The sequence below is a fragment of the Ursus maritimus genome, unplaced genomic scaffold, assembly GCF_017311325.1.
Source record: "Ursus maritimus isolate PB19 unplaced genomic scaffold, ASM1731132v1 scaffold_27, whole genome shotgun sequence".
In the NCBI taxonomy this organism is placed as follows: Eukaryota; Metazoa; Chordata; class Mammalia; order Carnivora; family Ursidae; genus Ursus; species Ursus maritimus.
This window is the reverse complement of record NW_024425230.1, coordinates 8310898-8329359: the sequence shown is the minus strand read 5'-3', so window position 1 is coordinate 8329359 and position 18462 is coordinate 8310898. Positions and strand designations below refer to the sequence as shown.

The 18462-nt window shown below is 49.1% G+C and overlaps 2 protein-coding genes across 2 annotated transcripts in view; both read left to right on the top strand.

Annotated features, from left to right (window-relative positions):
* The window catches only part of ALDH1A3 (aldehyde dehydrogenase 1 family member A3), a 36946-nt gene extending 24936 nt beyond the window's left edge, over nt 1-12010 (top strand). The window contains exons 10-13 of the mRNA XM_040642692.1: nt 1897-2061; nt 3219-3376; nt 4203-4277; nt 10140-12010. Of these exons, the coding sequence (XP_040498626.1) occupies nt 1897-2061; nt 3219-3376; nt 4203-4277; nt 10140-10212 (471 nt within the window). The 3' untranslated portion in view covers nt 10213-12010. The remainder of the gene's footprint in view (nt 1-1896; nt 2062-3218; nt 3377-4202; nt 4278-10139) is intronic.
* A 3049-nt stretch (nt 12011-15059) lies between these two features.
* Nucleotides 15060-18462, top strand: part of LRRK1 (leucine rich repeat kinase 1) — a 121152-nt gene continuing 117749 nt past the window's right edge. Inside the window, exon 1 of the mRNA XM_040642691.1 lies at nt 15060-15168. The gene's annotated coding sequence lies outside the window, so the exon portion shown is untranslated. The remainder of the gene's footprint in view (nt 15169-18462) is intronic.

The window sequence follows — 18462 nt, the reverse complement described above, 5'->3', positions numbered from 1 at the left end:
TCATTTTGCACACATGCAAGGAAATCAGTGGGACACAGTCCTCAAGTGGGATCGCTGAGTGGAAGCGCATCTGTAATTTCTATATGCATTGCCAGATTCCCTTCCAAGAGGATCAACCAACCTGTGTTCCTACCAGCCTTGTATGAGCTTGTGTGTTTCTCCAGCCATATGACAGAACATGGATTTTGCCCATCTGATGGCAAAAAATGGTATCTCACTTGGTTTTCATATGCACGTATGTCTTATGATGACTAAGGCAGAACATCTTATCACGTTTAAAAGCCGTGGGTAGTATCTTGCCTATCAACTGCGCATGTGCTCTGCGTATTTTTCTCTTGTATTACTGGTCATTTTTCTCACACTTCCAAGAACTCTTGAAACACGAGGGAGATTAGCTCCAGTTCTATGATATGACTTGTCAGGTTTTCTCCAGTTTGTGCTTTTGCCTTTGACTTTGCTTATATGAGGGCTTTGCCTTTTTCTTTACAACATACTCAAATTTATTAATCTTTTCTTTTTGGCATCCGGATTTCACTTCATAGACTATCAACACCCCATGTGTAGAGAGGCTTTTTCCTACGTGAGAGAATTTGAAAACTTCCATTTTTCATGGTTAAATTTTTGATCTGTTTGGAATTTATGCTGGTGCAAGGTGTGAGGTACGGATCCAACTTGGAATTTCCCCACTGGATCCACACTTCAGGAGATGACTGGTCCAGTGACTTGTATGGTTTGTGCCTACCGGTTCTGAGAAAGCCAGCCTGCCCCTCAGGAACAGACAGGCATCCAGAAACACCATTGGGTTTGCTTGTTTGTTTGTTTTTAATGTAAAGTCATTTTAATGAAACCAGTTTTTCTATCTGAAAAGCTCAGCTATAGCAAACCTATCAAAACTCTCTCTCTCTCTCTCAGCCAAAGGGAAGGGACTAGCAACAGGGTCATGGTGAAGAACAGGGAAACCATGGATTCAGGAAGAAGGACCACTGGGTTTGGGGAGAGCACTTCTTCCCTTGAGCACAGTCTCCCCAAAAGGGTGCCCTTTGACAGCTAGTTGAGTGCCTTGTCTATAAGCAGAGTGTTAGGTAGGGGGCACAGGGTGCACTCTGGCTCAGGAGATCCCTAGACAAGATGGCAGAAGGCAGAGGCTTCCTGATGAGTTTGCTCCTCACCAGTAAGCAGAAGCCCATCCATCTCACCTTCAGGATCACACCACTCTATTTCCAGGGCTGCTGGGTAAGGTGATCAGCTTTCCTTCTCCCTTCTCCTCTGCACCATGGACGGACAATTCCAGTAATTGTTACCCTCATCCGTGGTGCCCTGTGAGAAGGGAGGAGGGTTTCCACATAACCTGCATGGCACTCAGCTAGATCGGAAGTTCAAATAAGCAAAGAAGACTTTTTTAGCATAAGCATATCCCAAATAATGAAAGACTTTTTTAGCATAAGCATATCCCAAGTAATGTTTGGGATATGCTTATGCTAAAAAAGTCTTTCATTGTCTTTCAAAAATGCAAATTTAACTGAGTGTCCTGTAGTTTTATTTGCTAAATCTGGCAACCCTCTTAGGATGCAAAGAGTTGGGAGAGCAAAGAATGTGGCCACTTCAAATCTTGTTTCATTTACGGATTTGCTTAACAGCACGGAAGAGGTCTGTGGTATGAATAGACCGTACTGCTGGAGAGGATGAGGAGAGCTTATCTGCCCATCTCTCCCCTGCTCCAAAGAGCCTAGATTTGTGCATTGAGGAATATTTGCATACAAGGCACATCTGTCCCATGAATTATGACTTGGCAAGAACACTTAGGGGCGGGTCAGCTGAAATGGGAAAGGCCATTGGACCCATAAGATGGCGGCCGCCGTCCAAAGGAATCCAAGCTGTACTTCTTGTGTTTTGCAGATTGACCAAAAGCAGTTCGACAAGATCCTCGATCTGATTGAGAGTGGGAAGAAGGAAGGAGCCAAGCTGGAATGTGGGGGTTTGGCCATGGAAGACAGGGGGCTCTTCATCAAACCCACGGTCTTCTCAGAAGTTACTGACACCATGCGCATTGCCAAAGAGGAGGTAGTGGGGGCTGCAGGAAAAGCTTCGTCCCAAGGGGACTTTTGTGGGGCGTGGGGGGTGAGAGGAGTAGGGTTTACAAACAGAAGTCTTCTCTAGGGCTCAGGGATCCCAGAAGTCTTTGTGAGGGGAGTGTTTTCCTTTCTCCTGTGGCCTTCTTCCTCTCCTTTGGGGTCCTGAGAGAAGCCATCTTGCCTACCTGCCTTTGGGAATCCCAAGCACTGTATAGCAGGTGCAGAGTTTGTCCTAACCCCCCCCACTTTCATGCATCTCTGGGGAGCGAAGTCCCTCTTCTGTCTTCAAACACATCCTCGGGGGAGCCCATCGTGGAGGGTTCTTGCCACCTGTGGGTTATACCAGTGGATTCATGGCCCAAAGGTGCCTTCAGCTCCTCTAGACTGAACTAAAAAGACAAGCATGTTCATTCAAAGAACACATCATAGCTGGAATTCTCTTTGAAGTTTTCCATCATGAGCGTCCTTGACAATGATGGAAATTGAGGAGATCCCCATAAGCGTGGGATTCTAACTTTGTCTTTCAGTCCCACCATTAATCCAGATGGGCACTGGTTCCCGCCTAAGGTCCTGGGTGATTGGACCCTGGGATGTGGTCTTTTGGGATGCAAGAGAAAGTGACTCACTGCTGAGGGCTTCCTGTGTGGGTATTTTATAGACTTTCTCCTAGAGATTTTTATGGGATCTTTATTTACATAGCAAGGAACAGTGTCTCCCTGGGGGTTATTAGGGAGACATTTTACAGTGTCCTCGTTGATGGAAAACGTACCACCAAGAGGTCGGGGCACACAGTCCTACAGCTGTGCCCTACCAACACCCTCCACAATGACTTTAAAGGAAAAACTCGCAAACTTTTGTCTTCTGTGCACGTCAGTGGGCTGGGGCTTCTCAGAAGCCCTGATGACAATAAGCGACAGAAGCCTGAAACATACTTTCAGTGGGTATTTTAAGTTGGGGGTGTAATCGTCATCCTTCCTTTCAGATGTCAACCGTCCAGTAGCTCAAAAGGTCTCTGGAGGTTCTTTTTCTCGACCATCCTTCCTCACGCGTGTGAGCACTCTGGGTAAAATGAAGGCAATGCTTGCTCAGAGCATATGCGCTTCGCTTGGACGTGGCTCTCACAGCCGTTCTTGCAATCTTTCATAGATCTTTGGACCGGTGCAGCCAATACTGAAGTTCAAAAATATCGAAGAAGTGATAAAAAGGGCAAATAGCCTTGAATACGGACTCACGGCAGCTGTGTTCACAAAAAACCTGGACAAAGCACTAAAACTGGCGTCTGCGTTGGAGTCTGGAACTGTCTGGTGAGTAGCGGACGCGTGTGTTTCAGCTCTCCGGAGTCACTGGCTTGCCAGCTTTGTGGCCCTTCTGTGGACAGACAGCTTCTAGTCATACGTTCTGTGCCAAGCGCTGTCTTAGAGCTTTGCTCCGTCCTCATGACCGCCTCTGAGCTGGGCACCATCACCGTCTCTGTTTTACAGAGAAGAAAATCGAGACACAGAGAGACTGGGTATTCTGCCCAGGGTCACACAGCTAGTATGTGGCAGAGCACTGGCCCCTCCCTACTGGTGCCCCAGCTCCTGACCACCGTGTTGTGTGGCCCCTTGGACCCCACTCCCTCCACCTCTATTTTTTATTCTAACTCTAAAAGCAGGGCATGGTCTTGTTCAAAGTGTGGACTGAAGTCCCTGCCTCGCCAGCCCTCCTGCAGAGGACATTGTCCTCACTGGAAAGATGATAACACTGGTAAATATAAACCGGGGCTCAGAGAGCTGAGTAGCAAGCCCAGAATCCTCAGAGCCAGGAAGCAGGAGAGCTTTGAGGTCAGGTCTGGCATTGCAAAGCTGAATCTTATTCCCCGATGCCACAGTTTCCCTCTCCTTTCTTCTCGCCTTGACATTCCCTTCCTATCCCAGCGAAAAACTTTAGACTTAGGAATATTCTAATTTTAGCTCCTGGTGGGAAGAATGAGAAGGCAGAAGTTGAAAACGCACTGTTCCCATGATTAAAACTTCGACAAAGAGTCGTTCTGTAGGCAACGGTCTGCTTCAAGTCCCTGAGAGCCGGGACACCCATGACCCAGGTCGGTCTTCCCCGGGTAATCGTGAGCGTCTTTCGTTCTTCCTCTAGGATCAACTGCTATAATGCCATCTACGCACAGGCTCCATTTGGTGGCTTTAAAATGTCAGGAAATGGCAGAGAACTGTAAGTATCTGTTACCGCACACCTGCCAGCAGGTGAATGAAACACACGCTAGACTCGCAGGGTGGTGAGGGCTTGCGCTCCGGTCCACTGACCTTGCCCTGTGCTCCTGCGTGTCAGGCCGGATTGGCCATGTCAGGAAGGCTGGTGGCCCTTTTCCCTCTGGGACTGCGGTGGACCCCTCTCAGCCTCTGTCTCCCTCCTGTCTTCCCACTTCTGCCGTCCTCCACCCTCATCCTTGTGCCGCGCTCCTTCCGGCCCCAGGACCAACCTCTAGCCTCAGCCTCCGTGTCCTCCCCGGCACCCACCACACGGGGAGATGTTCAGCAGACACTTGGCATAGGCTCCCCGCAGGAGGACAGGGGCAGAACTGGAAAAGTGCACGTTTTGCCAGACTCACGCAAACCCCAGCCCTCAGCAAGGAAAATAGGCTCTCTCCCAGGTCGGGCTCTGGCCCTGTCTGCCCCATGAGCAGAGGCTCCACGGACAGACTCAGGGCTACTCTGACTCCTTCTCGGTGCCTCTTCGGGAGACATACTGCCATGTCCTCCGTGGCTCCACGAAATTCACCACATACTCCTAAAGCGATCCTTAATGTCTGTCTTGCCCGCTGGGAAGATGAAGTCCATAGGCATAGACTCATGGACAGGCCTGCTTGTGTCTGGCCCAAGATAAAAGGTCCAGGCACAGAGCTGGACAGAGCGTTCTGGGAGTGGATACACTGTGGTCTCCAGCTGGACCATGCCTTCACTCCCACGTCCTTCTTGGTGGTGCTTGCGGTTTTATTAGCCTTTGTGGACAAACAGCTTGTAGGATCCATCTTCCCAGGGGGACCATCTGTGACAACATGCAGGGCTGCTCCTGGAACATCTCAAAGGGCTCCAAGCTCTTACTCTTGATTAAACAGTTTGTGTTATTTATACACAAACGCATTACCTCGTACTTGTTTGCACATCTTCCAGTAGGAACACTCAGATGCTTCCCCTCGGCTTGGGCCTCAGTGGGGACCTTTGGGCAGCTCCCCTTCCAGAGTCTTCATTAGGATGTTATGAGAGAAGGGGGCTGGCTTCCCTCCCTGAACAAATGCTTTTGACCCATCTCCATGGAACTGGGGTCCCTTCCCCCATCTCTGTCTTTCTTTCTAATGCATTCCTGAGTCATGGCAAATATGCCAGAAACATCCGAACATCTGAGTAGAATATGTCCATTGGCGTCCCTCTAATTCCTCTGACTCGTTTCCCCTTCAAGGAACCTCAGTAAATTCTCGGCCATGAAAACCCTTTGCAGAAATCGTGTTTCGTCCCCAGATGGCTTTGTTTGTGTTCTGTTCTGTGAGCCTCTGCTTCATTTTCTTTTCACATCCTCCTGCTTGAGAGGGACGTGAGGCCTGGGCTGGGGTCACATGGGGCCCTGTCGGGGCCCCCCAACAGCCACGGTACTGGTGACCACTGACTCCGCCAGGCTCTGTACGGACTTTGCCCGTGATCATTCATGCCACGCTCACAAGAGTCCGCGAGATGGTGTCTTACTTTGTTCTGCTTGCTGTAACAGAATACCTCAGATGGGGAGGCTCAAACAAGAGACCCCGATTCCTCACAATTCTGGAAGCTGGAAGCCTGAGATCAACGTGCCAGCAGATTTGGGGTCTGGCGAGGGCTCCCCTCCTAGTTCATAGATAGCTGTCTTCTCACTGTGTCCTCAGATGGTGGAAGGGGTGAGGGAGCTCTCTGGGGTCTCCTTTATAAGGACACTTACCCTACTCATGAGGGCTTCCCACTCTCCTAACCTAACCACTTCCCAAAGGCCCCAGCTCCCAGTACCTTCACATTGGGCGTTAGGACTTCAGTGTGTGAATTTTAGGTGGACACAAACATCTGGTCCATTGTAGATGGCGGCTACTACTGCTAACTACCCTTGTTTCTGGGTGAGGAAACCCAGGGATGCCGGGGAGGTTCCATGCCTTTCCTGGGTCACAGTGCTAGTAAGTGACAGAGGCGGGGTTGGACCCTTGGACCCACCACACCACAACCCCTTGCTCAACGGGGGTGTCACGTCCGTAAGCCACGTGGACTGAAGCCAGCCGGGGCATACATGATCATTTGTCTCCTCTGATCAGCTGCCTTCAACCAGTCCGGTCATGACGGCTGAGGGGGACCCAGAATCCCACGCAGTCCTCCTCCCAGAGACCAGACACAGCTTCCTGCTGCAGCAAGAATTTTGGGCCCCAAGCAGATGGCCTTGGGTGACGAAGCTTCAGGAAGCGTGTGCAGGGCCTGCCTGGTGGTGTGTACACCGCCTGACTGCTAGGGTGTACTAACTCACACTGCCTGTGGCTTATTGCGTTCCTCACCTGTGTCATTTCTGTCTCCCATCTCCCCCCAAGCTCTGACTGCCCTTCCAGTGCCTCAGCACCCCCCTGCCTGGCGCAGAGCACAGCCCGGGTCTCATCCCCACAGCCGGGACTTTTCTCAATGTGTTTTTTTGACCCTTGGCATATATCTTCCCAAGGCTTTTGATAAAGCACTTTAACATACTTCCCAAGGAGCCTGGAAACTGACTTGAAAACCAATTTCCATTTTCACTGGTCTCTGATTAATGTCTTCATGTCGTATCCAGTTCTCTTTTTGTACGCCGGAGCACGGTGAGGGGGATTCCGTGGTTTTCCCCAGCCCGGCCGCCTGGACGGGGCTGGCTCTCTGCCGCCCACCCACAAGTCCCTCCGGGGATCTGTTCCTGTGCGTTTCTCTTCCTCCTGGGCACTTTTCTGGCTGGTTTTGCAGTCACAGCAACAACAAACAACAACAAAAATCCACACAGTCGAGACGTGTGGAGAGCTAGGCCTCCGTCCACGGATCCTCAATCCCGTTTGTTAGAGATCATCACCGCTCCATCACTCATTTTGTTCATTTGTTCACTTAGCCAATATTTAATGAGCACCTTTAGGGCACGTGCTGAGTTCTGAGGCCAGAGCAGTGATCACACCTCCCCCTTCCAACATTCTGGTGAGGTCAATAGGAGAAGGGCTGGGCTCACGGAGGGCCTTGAGCGCGGAGACCATCACGACTAGGCCAGAAATGAGTTAGGAGATGCCACAGTGGGTGGTGAAGGAGCAGCCAGAACTTGAACTTTGGTAGTGATCGCAGGAATAGGAAGAGTAGGGTGATTCATGTCCTTTATCTTACAGGAATGGTGTAAGACTGGACGTGATTCGTTAATGGGCTAATTCGTCGAATATGCTTTCATCATTTGGTTAACTTTTCTTTACGAAGATGATAAATCATTAACTACTTTGAATTTTTTTTTAAAGATTTTATTTATTTATTCGACAGAGATAGAGACAGCCAGTGAGAGAGGGAGCACAAGCAGGGGGAGTGGGAGAGGAAGAAGCAGGCTCATAGCGGAGGAGCCTGATGTGGGGCTCGATCCCATAACGCCGGGATCACGCCCTGAGCCGAAGGCAGACGCTTAACCGCTGTGCCACCCAGGCGCCTCTACTTTGAATTTTTAACAACGCAACACTAGATGTTCACTTTTAGAATTTACTGTGCGTTTTCTTTGCATATACTGGATGTACGTAGGTGCATTCTTTTCTGTTTTCAAATGAAATGAGAGCAAACTACTTTTTGGTCTTGAGAATGGGCTTTGGATATCCCGCCATTCTTTTTATTAAGGGTCTCCCATGATGGACTTCTGTGTTATTTCCAAGGGCTTTTGCTATTACAAACCATGGTGGTGTTCTTCCGTGTGCATAAATCTTCATGCACTCATGGGAGACTGTTTTCAGAATACATTCCTAAAATTGGGTGATCTGCCACATGAAACATGAGCTCCTGCTCTTTTGGTTTGCCATTTAATTGTGAGGGTGTTGAGCATAGTTTTCACACTTACTAGTAATCTAGATTTGTTTTTCTGTGAACTGACTATTCATGCCCCTTGTTGATTTTTCCATTTGATTGTTTGTGGGGGTTTTCAATTGGTTTTTAAGAGCTCTTCGTATATGAAGGAAAACAGCACCGTTTCTCACACACAGCTGTGAATGTAATTTTTTTCTAGTTCGTCATTTGTTTTGGGGGGCTTTTGAAATGGATTTTCTGCTCTACAAAAGTTGGATTGCCCATTCGGCATATGGCTTTTATATTTCGTGTTATGTTTAGAAGAGATTACAAAACACTTCACGGGTTCTTGAACTATTTTTTTAGGGAACTACCCAAAAAAAATCTCAATGACATATTAATTAAAAAATAATATTAATACTTTCTATCCTTTATTTTTTACCTGTACATAGAAGGTGCTCTGTAATAAATCACCAACCATCATAATGACAAGGAGGTGATGGCATGGCCATTTTAAAGATCATGAGTTGGGGGCTTAGAGAAGGTCAAAGCCAACGGTTCTCCAGCTCGAGCTGGATCAGAATCCTCTGGCTTGTTAAAACACAGATTTCTAGGCCCCACTTCAGGATGTGTACTAGTTTTTTATTGCTACAATAAATTGTCACAAAATGTGTGGTTTAAACAACAGAAATGTATTATCTTATACAGTTCTGTAGGCTAAAACTCTGACATCTCACTGAGTTGAAGTCAAGGCGTGCACAGGGCTAGGGCTACATTCCTTTCTGGGGACTCTGGGGAGAGAATATGTTTCCTTGCCTTTTCTAGCTTCTAGAGGTTTCCCACATTCCTTGGCTGGTGGCCCCTTCCTCTATGCTCAAAGGCAACACTGTCGCAGCTCTCTGAACCTGCTTCTGTAGGCTAATTTCCCTCTGATGCTCTTCTTCTGCCTCCCTTTTGCCCTCTTAAGGATTCTGGTGATACATCGGGCCCACCCAGATAATCCAGAATAACTCTGTATTTCCCAGCCAGTTAATTGGCAACCTTAATCCCATCTGCAACCTTAATCCCCCTTGGCCGGGTAACCTAACACCAGTTCGGAGGATTGAGATATGGTCACCTTGACATGGGGGCATTATTCTGTCAACCCCAGTATATCAGGGACAGGGTAGGAGGCCTGAGAATCTGCATTTTGAGCAAGTTCTGAGGTGTCGCTGAGGCTTTGAGACCATACTTTGAGAACCACGGAGCGAAGGGATGAGATGATATTCTGCAGAACCTCCCATAGCCATGTCAATTTCTACCTCTTTTCCTCAACAAGGACACATTTTTATTTACTTAACAGCAGAGCAAGTGTTGTAGAGGCGTTTAAATCTGTCCAAAGCCGCATCTCAGTTCTGGGAAGGGGAGTTGCCCTGAGGATGGCCCATGGTGCATGAGAAGGGTCACCAGGGCTCTGCAAGACTTAAATGAAGGACATACACCAAAGAGGCAAACTCAAAGGTTGTGGTCCCGCTTGTGTCCAGTCTGTGCTCATATCTGCTCCCCTCGCTGCTCTGGGCTGGCCTTACTCCTCCTACAGCTGATCGCCAGCTGCAGGCTCTGAGGTCGACTGCAGGCCCTCCATGTCCCTGTTCCTTGTGGATCTTCTGGCCACATCCCCAGCTCCCCTCCTTGTTCATTGGTGGGGGCCCTCTCCTCGCCGTACTCCCCACGCAGGGAATCCACCTCTTTTATTTTTTTTCCATCCCTTTCATTCGTTAAAGGCAAACACTTTGTCCTTCTGAATATTTCCAAAGCATCACACACCAAAACACTTGATATGTAACCTGAAGTTCTACCTCCAGTTACTTAAACGTCCTAATGGTGTGACAGTCCTGGCTATCCCCCTATGAGGTCATCGCATTCTGATTTTTGGTGCCGACTCCAAACTGCCCAACAGAGTACTTGACCAATCGGGCGTTAGAACACAGTGGCAACAGAATGGCGAGGTGACACACCCCATTTTATATTCTCCTCTTTTCTGTGATCGCAGTGGTGAATATGCACTGGCTGAATACACGGAAGTGAAAACTGTCACCATCAAACTCGATGACAAGAGCCCCTGAAGGAGAGGCGGGCTCCTTCCTCAAACATTTGACAGCTGAATGTGGCCGATCGAACTTTGCCGAAGAAAAACTGCATTTCCCGTCTTCCCGGGTTACTTTGTTCTGGAGACTTTAAATCTACTGGATCTGAATGATTTCAACTCTCCTCTCACACTCCTGTTTCATTGACCGATGTTGTGTATGTGGAATCGCCGTCCTGCCCAGGGATGGAGCTAGGGCCATTTCCGTTTGTCCCTTTCAACCAGGTCCCCCGGGGACAGTGATGAGGCTCAGGGCGTGACCAACAGGAAGTGGTATTTGAAGTATCCAGAGGTCACTTAAAAATGTTCTGTCGACTCTGACTCCAGTAAGAACTTGGAAACACTCCCGGCTTGTTCTGCAAACAGGGCCCTGCACCTGTGGCTTCCTCAGGGTTACCTGCCCACAGAACAAGCCCCTCCTACCAGTTAGTGGGAAAGAAACAGGACTAAGTTCAAAACAAAATAAAAATAGGATTGGGAGGATCCAACGTGGGGAGCTTTGGGGAGGCAAGTACCATGGAAAGGTACTGAAGGTCTTGGGTGTGAAAGGACGTGGGTCTTCAAGGACTGCCTCTTGGCATGGACCATGGGACTCGGCTTAAAACCAAATCTCCTTTCGGAATATGACCGAATCAATGCCCAACATGCTTATCTAAAACTATGTCACGGTCTACCTTATCCAAGGCACTTTCTTAGGCAGAGAACATCGCTAGCGTTACCACCGCTGCTGAGGACCCAGTGCTCTGACACGAGGACAGTATAGCAACCGCTTTTTACAAATCAGAGCCGTAATTTGCTTTTACAAATTCTGAATTTCTACCACTTGCATTAATGGTGTACGATCCAGCCTATGTAGCTCTCTTTGTCTCCAGTTTGGTTATCTATTTTAGATTAGCAAAACATATACAACTGGAAAGGCTGTTGTCTTAATACAGCCTGGTTTTTTTTTAAGTCCTATTTTGATATTAATGATTAATTAACAAATAACACCCAGACTCCATGGAAGAACTGGGTCTCCTACTAAAGTGGCCTGAGTACTGCACTAACATGTTGTGAATTTTTCTTTTCCTCTTTGTATGTGCAAATGCTGTGCAATCCCAAGTTTCAAAGTGTTCCCGGATCACTTTTAAAAAACAGAACCAAACGTAATTGCATTATTTGGATACTTTCACTGTTACTGACTAGTTGTTTTTCTGATGGTGCTTATAGTTGGGAATTAAATCATGTTTGAGAATCAAATTGGGGAGGAGGGCAATAATAAAATAAAAGTCAAAACCAGTGTATGGATGAAAGAAAGTCCTATATGGAATGGGGTTGTCATTCTTGTCACAAATAGGCAATATGCAATTCACCTTCTCTACATCAGTTAACACTTATCACTTAAACTGTCAGCAATTTGCTAAGTCAGGAGTTGACTTCATACACTGAATTTTCAGGATTTTTTCTCAAGCAACTCTAGACACTAACCTGATAGTAATACATTAGAGGGTTCTTATTCTCTCATTGTACAATAATGCCTTTAATATGAAATGCTACATTATTTATGATTGGTATAGTTAATGTATCTTTTTATAGTTGTAAGTAAACAGAGGTGGTATATTTAACCTTCTGTAATATACTGTATTTAGAAATGGAAATCTATATAGTATTAGATTTCACTCCTTTTAAGGTTTACTCCTGTGGTATGGTTTCAAAAAAATCTATTGGCCTGGGAATTCTGACCCCAACTACAGATTGTGTCTGACAGTGCAACAATGATAAAATAAAATCAGATACTTGACAAACATTATGTTTTTTCATTTAAGGACCAAACTCGTTTTAATTCTGTGGCTGACCTTTCTCTTTCTCAGAGCTCCTGTACCAAATGGCTTGTCATAAAGCAATATCGATAGCTTAAGATTCAAATTCCATTTGCTCAGTCGATCAGGTCTCGCACTTAGCCTGAGCATGAAACCCACTCGCATGGGTTTTCGGGTTGAGCTGGCAGGGAGCGCGGCCTCAAAGGCTCTGCATCTTAGCTGGTGAAGCATATGCTGTCACCTGAGCTGTCCGAGTGTCCTTCTACTAGTGAGCAGGTGAGTCTGGAAAGTGGAGGGAAGGACTGCACAGGGGTTTAGGGAAAATACTGCATCCTGCTACTCTGTGCACATGTCTCCGTTTTTGTCACGAGGATCTAGGTGTTTGGGTGTAACCTACCTTACGTTTCTAAGAAGCCTCCATTGCCAAGTCGTGAGCTGACACTGAGGTTGGCTCAAGAGCATCCCTTGTACTTGGTTAGGTCCATCAGGTTACACCTGTGTATTTGATGTTGCTCACCCAAGATCCCTTTGGCTTTGGGGTGGCAAGGTGCCACCTTTGAAGAGAACACTTAAGAGAGGCTTGGATCAGATCTCTCAATGTATGCACCTATGTATGTACTAACTTATTTAGAAAACTTTTCATTTCTCAATCTAAATGTGAGCAGAACATTCTAAGAAAATTGTTAACTCTCTGAAGAGAACCATTCTGGGGACACAGACTGGCTGTCATGTGTGTGCATGTGCACACGTGCTCTTGTGTGTTTGTGGGGGGGGCACAGGAGGTGGGCCCATTCTCTAAAAGTGGATCTTTTGGAATGCCCTAGCTTCTCCTGATAGCAGACAAAGAATTTTTACTGTCCTTGCTCCTAGCATGTATCTGACTTGAGCTTGAATGTGGATGATAAGGGATTTTTTATAAAGTGTCCAGGGAAGAGTGTCTGAGGAAACTGAGTTCCCAGCTGAAGAAATGACTAGAAGGCCTCAGGGGTGGGGTGGCAGGGTAGCAATCGGCCACTAGGCCTTCAGAAGGCAGAAATGTTAGGTTGAGGAGGAAGCGTCCAGTTGATTCCACCTTAGGAGGGGTCATTCCAACATGAGAACCCAGGTAGACAGAGCAAAGGCTAGAGGACCATGGGTCAGCGGGGGGCAAGAAACAGCAGGAAGAGATCTTAACTGACCTGTAATAACTTCCCCGTGCAAACCTGTGACTAACTCATGCCTAATGAATAGAGTTAGATGCTGGCATGTAAGCAGCTGAAAACAGCCGAGTGGGCTGTTCCCTAACCTATTCCCAAGCTCATTTAAAAGCGAAGCTGAGTTGCCCCAGAGGCCTTGGCCATGGGAGCTCCACTGTCCTCCAGGGCACTGGGCGTGCTCTCCCTCACGGTGCCGCTAGATGGCGCGGCCGCGCTCGGTGAAGGCGCAGCACCGCGATTGCGGGGCTCACTCAGCACTGCGACGCCACGCCCTGCAAATTATTAGGGACTTTTCGGTAGCAATCACACCGCTGCCTTTTGGGTGCTGGAATTAGGACCGAAGTATTGAGGACAGGATTGCAAAACTGCACCCACCCTTTTGCAAGGGCGTTCCGTGGCAGGAGAGCTGGAGGCCTCTTGAGAGCAAAGCAAGCTGCCCGGTGGTGCCCTTGCCAAGGGGCCCCTGCTCAGAGTGCCCGCGAGGTGGTGCGGGGCTCGTGCGGGGACCCTGCGTCTGCCGGGCCTTTGTGAAATGGCAGTGAGGGTGGTGGGGATTTGTCTCCGTCTTGCGCTAAATCCTGGGAATATTCCAGTCGTAACATGACATGAGAAGAGTCTAGGGCGCGGGTCCTGCTGGGCTGCAGAACCGTCTGCTTTTTTCTGAGCAGGCTTCTCTTTCTGGGGAGCCAAATCGGATGGCTGCCCGCGGCATGGACGTGCGTCTCTATGATCTGCCTTCGGATAATGGCCTCAGTGGTGTGATGAACATACTTACATTAAGTCGAAACATAATAAATTGCTAACATTCCACCCTGTCTTATCTACTCCGCCGCCCAAAACACCCCACAATTTAAAATGATTCACCAAATAATGACATCTTTGCATATATATATATATATATATATATATCCATAATTAAATAAATTCATGTGGCGGGAGGGGCACAGTTTGCAAAATATGAAAGTTTTAAAAATATCTATTTCTATACTGCCCTATATGGAATTGTTCATAAATGAATATTCCCTGCCTTTTAAACATTTACTGCGAGTCTACGCCTAATGCAAGTCAGCGGTTAATCGTTGGATTTTGCCCCCGAGCAGAGCCCAGGGACAGTGAGAGCTGGGCTGAGCTGAGAACCGACCAATCTTGTCGCTGCGCCTGCCCCGCGAGGAGAGAGCAGGGTACCCAAACCTGGAGGAGACCTCGCGCTACAACGGCTCGCGGGCCCCATCGTCTCCAGGGCAGGAGCGGTGCATCTGGGCACCTCCGGGAAACTGTGGCGGGCCACCACAGGGACCCCCCGCCCCGTGCCCTTCGCGGGCCCGAGCAGCAGCGGCCGACCCTCGCCTTGCCCGCTCTCCGCGCCGCCCGCCCCGCCGCCCGGCCGCCCGCCCGCGGGCCGCAGGATTGAGGAAGTGCGTCTGGGCCCGGCCCGGCCCGGCCCCGGCGCGCGCGGCCGAAGGCGCAGGGGGCGGAGGGCAGGGGGACGGCCAGGCCCCCGCCCGCCGGCGTCCGCCCCGCCCGACCCCGCGCGCCCAGCCCCGCGTCCCCGGCGCCCCGGGCCCTGCCCCGCCGCCGCCGCCGCAGGTAAGCGCCCGTCCGGGGGCCTGGCTGCCTCCCGCGGCGTCTCGGGGAGCCCCAGGCCCCCGCAGCCCAGGCCCGCGCTCCGGGCGGCCGCGTGCTCCGCCCAGGTGGCCCTTGCCCGGGGGCGGGGGGACACCGGGGGCGCGGGCGACCCCCGTCTCGCGGCCCCGCGGCCTCCCCGGCCCGCGGAGTCGGGGAGGGAGCGGGGCCCCGGAGGGCCACCCTGAAACCCCGCGCGGGCGGCGGGCGGGGCCGGGGTAGCAGGGGCAAAAAAACAAAAGTCGGGAAGATACACCAGGGCGTCTACAGGTTTCCCTCAGCTCGGCGCCGGCCGAGTGTGAGCGCGCCAGTGTGCGGGTGAGTGTGAGTGCGTGTGTGCCCGGGAGGCACTGCCCGGGATCTCTGGCCGCCGGGGCGGGGAGGGGACTGCTTCTGCGGGGTCGCCGAGCGTGCCTGCACCCCCCACCCCCTCACCCCTGCACCCCCGGAACGCCTGGGCCGGGCTTCTGCCCACTGCCCGCGGCTCTGGCCAGGTCCCGGTAAAACCCGCCATCTCTGCCACCTTGCCTGGAAGGGGTGCAGAGATGAGTGAGGTCCGCGACGGGGCAAGGAGGGGAGCCTGGGAAGGCTGGAGGCCGGAGGGAGATGGTGAGGGAGATGGTGAGGGAGAATGTGGGGACCTCTGGGCCGCCCAGCCTGTCCTTGCACAGTTGGAGGCCAGGAAGTTTTCTCCCCAAACACATCAGCAGGAGTCAGAGAGGTAGAGAAAACAGGAGCCTGTGGTTAAGTTTTTGGCAAGGCTCTCTCTGAATACATTCTTTTTAGAGTTTGCCAGCCACTCAACGTTGTAACAGAGTACCCAGACCTTAAAGGGACAACTAGAATAGGCACGATTTTGGAAAACGTTAACATTAAATGCCTTGTCATATGACTAATTATTTTTGCTCCTGTCCCCGAAGAATAAAAAAATGAAGTTAAAAACCTACAAACCTCACACCTGACTTGTCCCTAAAGGAGGTATTGGGGTCAGCCAAACGTTCTCTCCCCCAAGCTTCCACATCTCAGGGAATAGGCCCATAGTCAACTCAGTTGCTCAGTTGCTGGGAATTTTCCTCTATGCCATACCCTTATTCCTTGAATTCAGTCTGTTAGCAAGTTCTTTTGGGCTTACCTGTGTGTCTGGGTCCAAGCCCTTCTTTCTCACAGTCTCCATCCTAGTCCAAGGTACGAGCATCCATTTCCGGTATGATTACAATCCTCCTCTCTCCAATTGTTTGACAGCCAGAGGGATTTTTTTTTAATAGGTAAATCAGAATGTGTCAGTCCTCTGCTTAGAACCCTGCAATAATTTCTCCTTGTGATTGGCATGGAATCCAGGACATCTCCTTCCCTCAGTTGATCCGGAATCCAGTATCATCAGCCACCTGGCCGTTGCCCAGGCCAGCCCACCCCACACACCCCCCAGCCACCGTGGCCCGTCTCCCTCTCCAGCACATGGTCTCTGCAGTGTTGACCCCTGATTCTTCACACGGCCAGCCACCCTCCTCTAAGCCCAGCCTCTTTCTCACATCCCTCGCTCACTGTCCTTCTGGAATCTCCACTGGTATTATGGTCCCTCTGCATGTATTTGCTCTCTCCTTTAATTGCCTGACAGTCTCGACTGGAGCTCCAGGGTCAGAGACCATTCCTAGGCACCGGCATTGCTCACTGCTCTATCATCACTCCCAGAACTGTCTAAGAGGTGCCCAGGACACACTGGCACAGGGATCGAATGGCTAATGGACAGTCTTAACTTGTTTGTGGTTTCAGACTCATGAAGGGGCTTCTGTTCCCAAACCCTTGGGTGTTCATCTGGGATTGAGACCTACACATTTCTCTGGTCTACAACTTCTCGATATTCTGATGTCCATGAATCCATTACACACATTTTGTAGACAAGCCAGAAACTGATCAGGGGAGGCTAGTAATGCCAAAGGGATATGGAGGACTATGGACCAACCATCTCTACTGTGCTTTTCATTCAAAAAATTACTGGATAATATGAGCGTTGCTAACATGCTTCATTTGCAAGCGTCTTCCACCTCTTTGGTACTGGCAATCCTTTACGAGCCTCCTGAAAAGAGCAGGTCCTGGGTCTCCTATATTTCTCCTCTGTCAGAAACTTGGTAGCAAGCAGTTACCTAACTGCCTTCTCCAGCAGCTGTAAGTTTCATGAACTCAGGGGGTTCACTCCTCATAGAAAGGGCCCAATAAAAACATTTGCCGAATGAATGTCAGGTTCCCCTTTTTTCTTTTTTAATTAAGTATTCAGGTTTATTCATTTAATGCAGGTATAAAGAGTTGGCAAATGAAAAATTGGTGAGGTTTAAAAGGTATTAAAATAATTGTGACAGAAAACCTCTTGGAGCCCTCTTAAGGCTGTATACTCCATAATGAAAACATGACATGTAACTTACAACCATGATTTGCTGCATTGGTCTGAACCCAAAAGAAGCAGGAAGAAGCAAAGATCCGTTTGAGGGCAAAGATTAAGCAAAAGTTGAGTTACCTCATTTTAAAACTTCTACCTTAGAGGCTAAGCCAACATACAAATTACAATTGAAAAACTGTTCCAGTCGTAAAATCCTCCATCAGTAAAGAGATTTTCAAAAGGAAACTGAAAATAAAAAGGGGAACAAAATGTGCTGGGCAAGGGTTGGCCTAAAATATTTTAAAGATTTTTTTTTTTTTACTTAAAAGCATTCTATGGTAAGACAGTTCTGTTTTCAGAAGGAACATCTACTAGCATTTGGATTTTTTTAAGGTGTCGTTGGGTGAATGTGGTAGCTGATTTTCAGAGGTGTTTGAAAGCAGATGGCCACCGTGCTCCTTGGTTTCTGAACGTGACTGTAGGATTTGGAGCCTCTAGTTTAAAACAGAGATGGTTTTGCTGCTGCTCCGTGTTCTTGTCTCAAGTTGGTTTTCCTAACCAGGTTTTACAATTAGGAAAGCTTTGATGGTCTCCTAAATTCTGTCCAGATTGATCATTCCTCCTTGGATTTTTTCAGGCTCCCAAACTCCAAGCACCGGTTTTTCTATGTGTGGTTTGCTGAAACCTCTCATCTTCAGTTCAGAAAGGTGGCGGGTTATAATGGACATGGCCTCTGGGGGAGGGGTTTCCTAGCTCCTTGACCTCCCCCTGCCTGTAGGAGTACAGCCCAGCTGGGCCTGATTTCCAGCATCTAAGATGAAAAAGCTCCAGTGCTCTCCCAGCTTGATTCTGTAGCTTGCTCAGTGCCCACACTGTTCAGGGCACTGGGGAGACAGTGTGTCTGCCCTCCAGCATTGATACTCTGAGCTTGTTAATCAGACGGTCTCCCTGCTAGTACCGTAGGTGAGAACCCCCTCTGGCCCTGTTGTAGAAAATGACTGTGGAAAATTTACCTTATTTAAAATCACACAGCAACCCTGTGAGGTCTCCTGGGCGAGGGGGTGTATGTCTATTTTTAACAGATGGGAAAACTGAGACACACGTAAATTTCAGCTTGAGGTCGCACTGCTGACATGTGACAGAGTCAGTCCAAGCCTTTGATGTCCAGACTGTGCTTTTTTCCTTTCCATATTGTCTTGGGCATGATTTACAGGACCTTGATTTTTTTTTTTTTTTTTTTT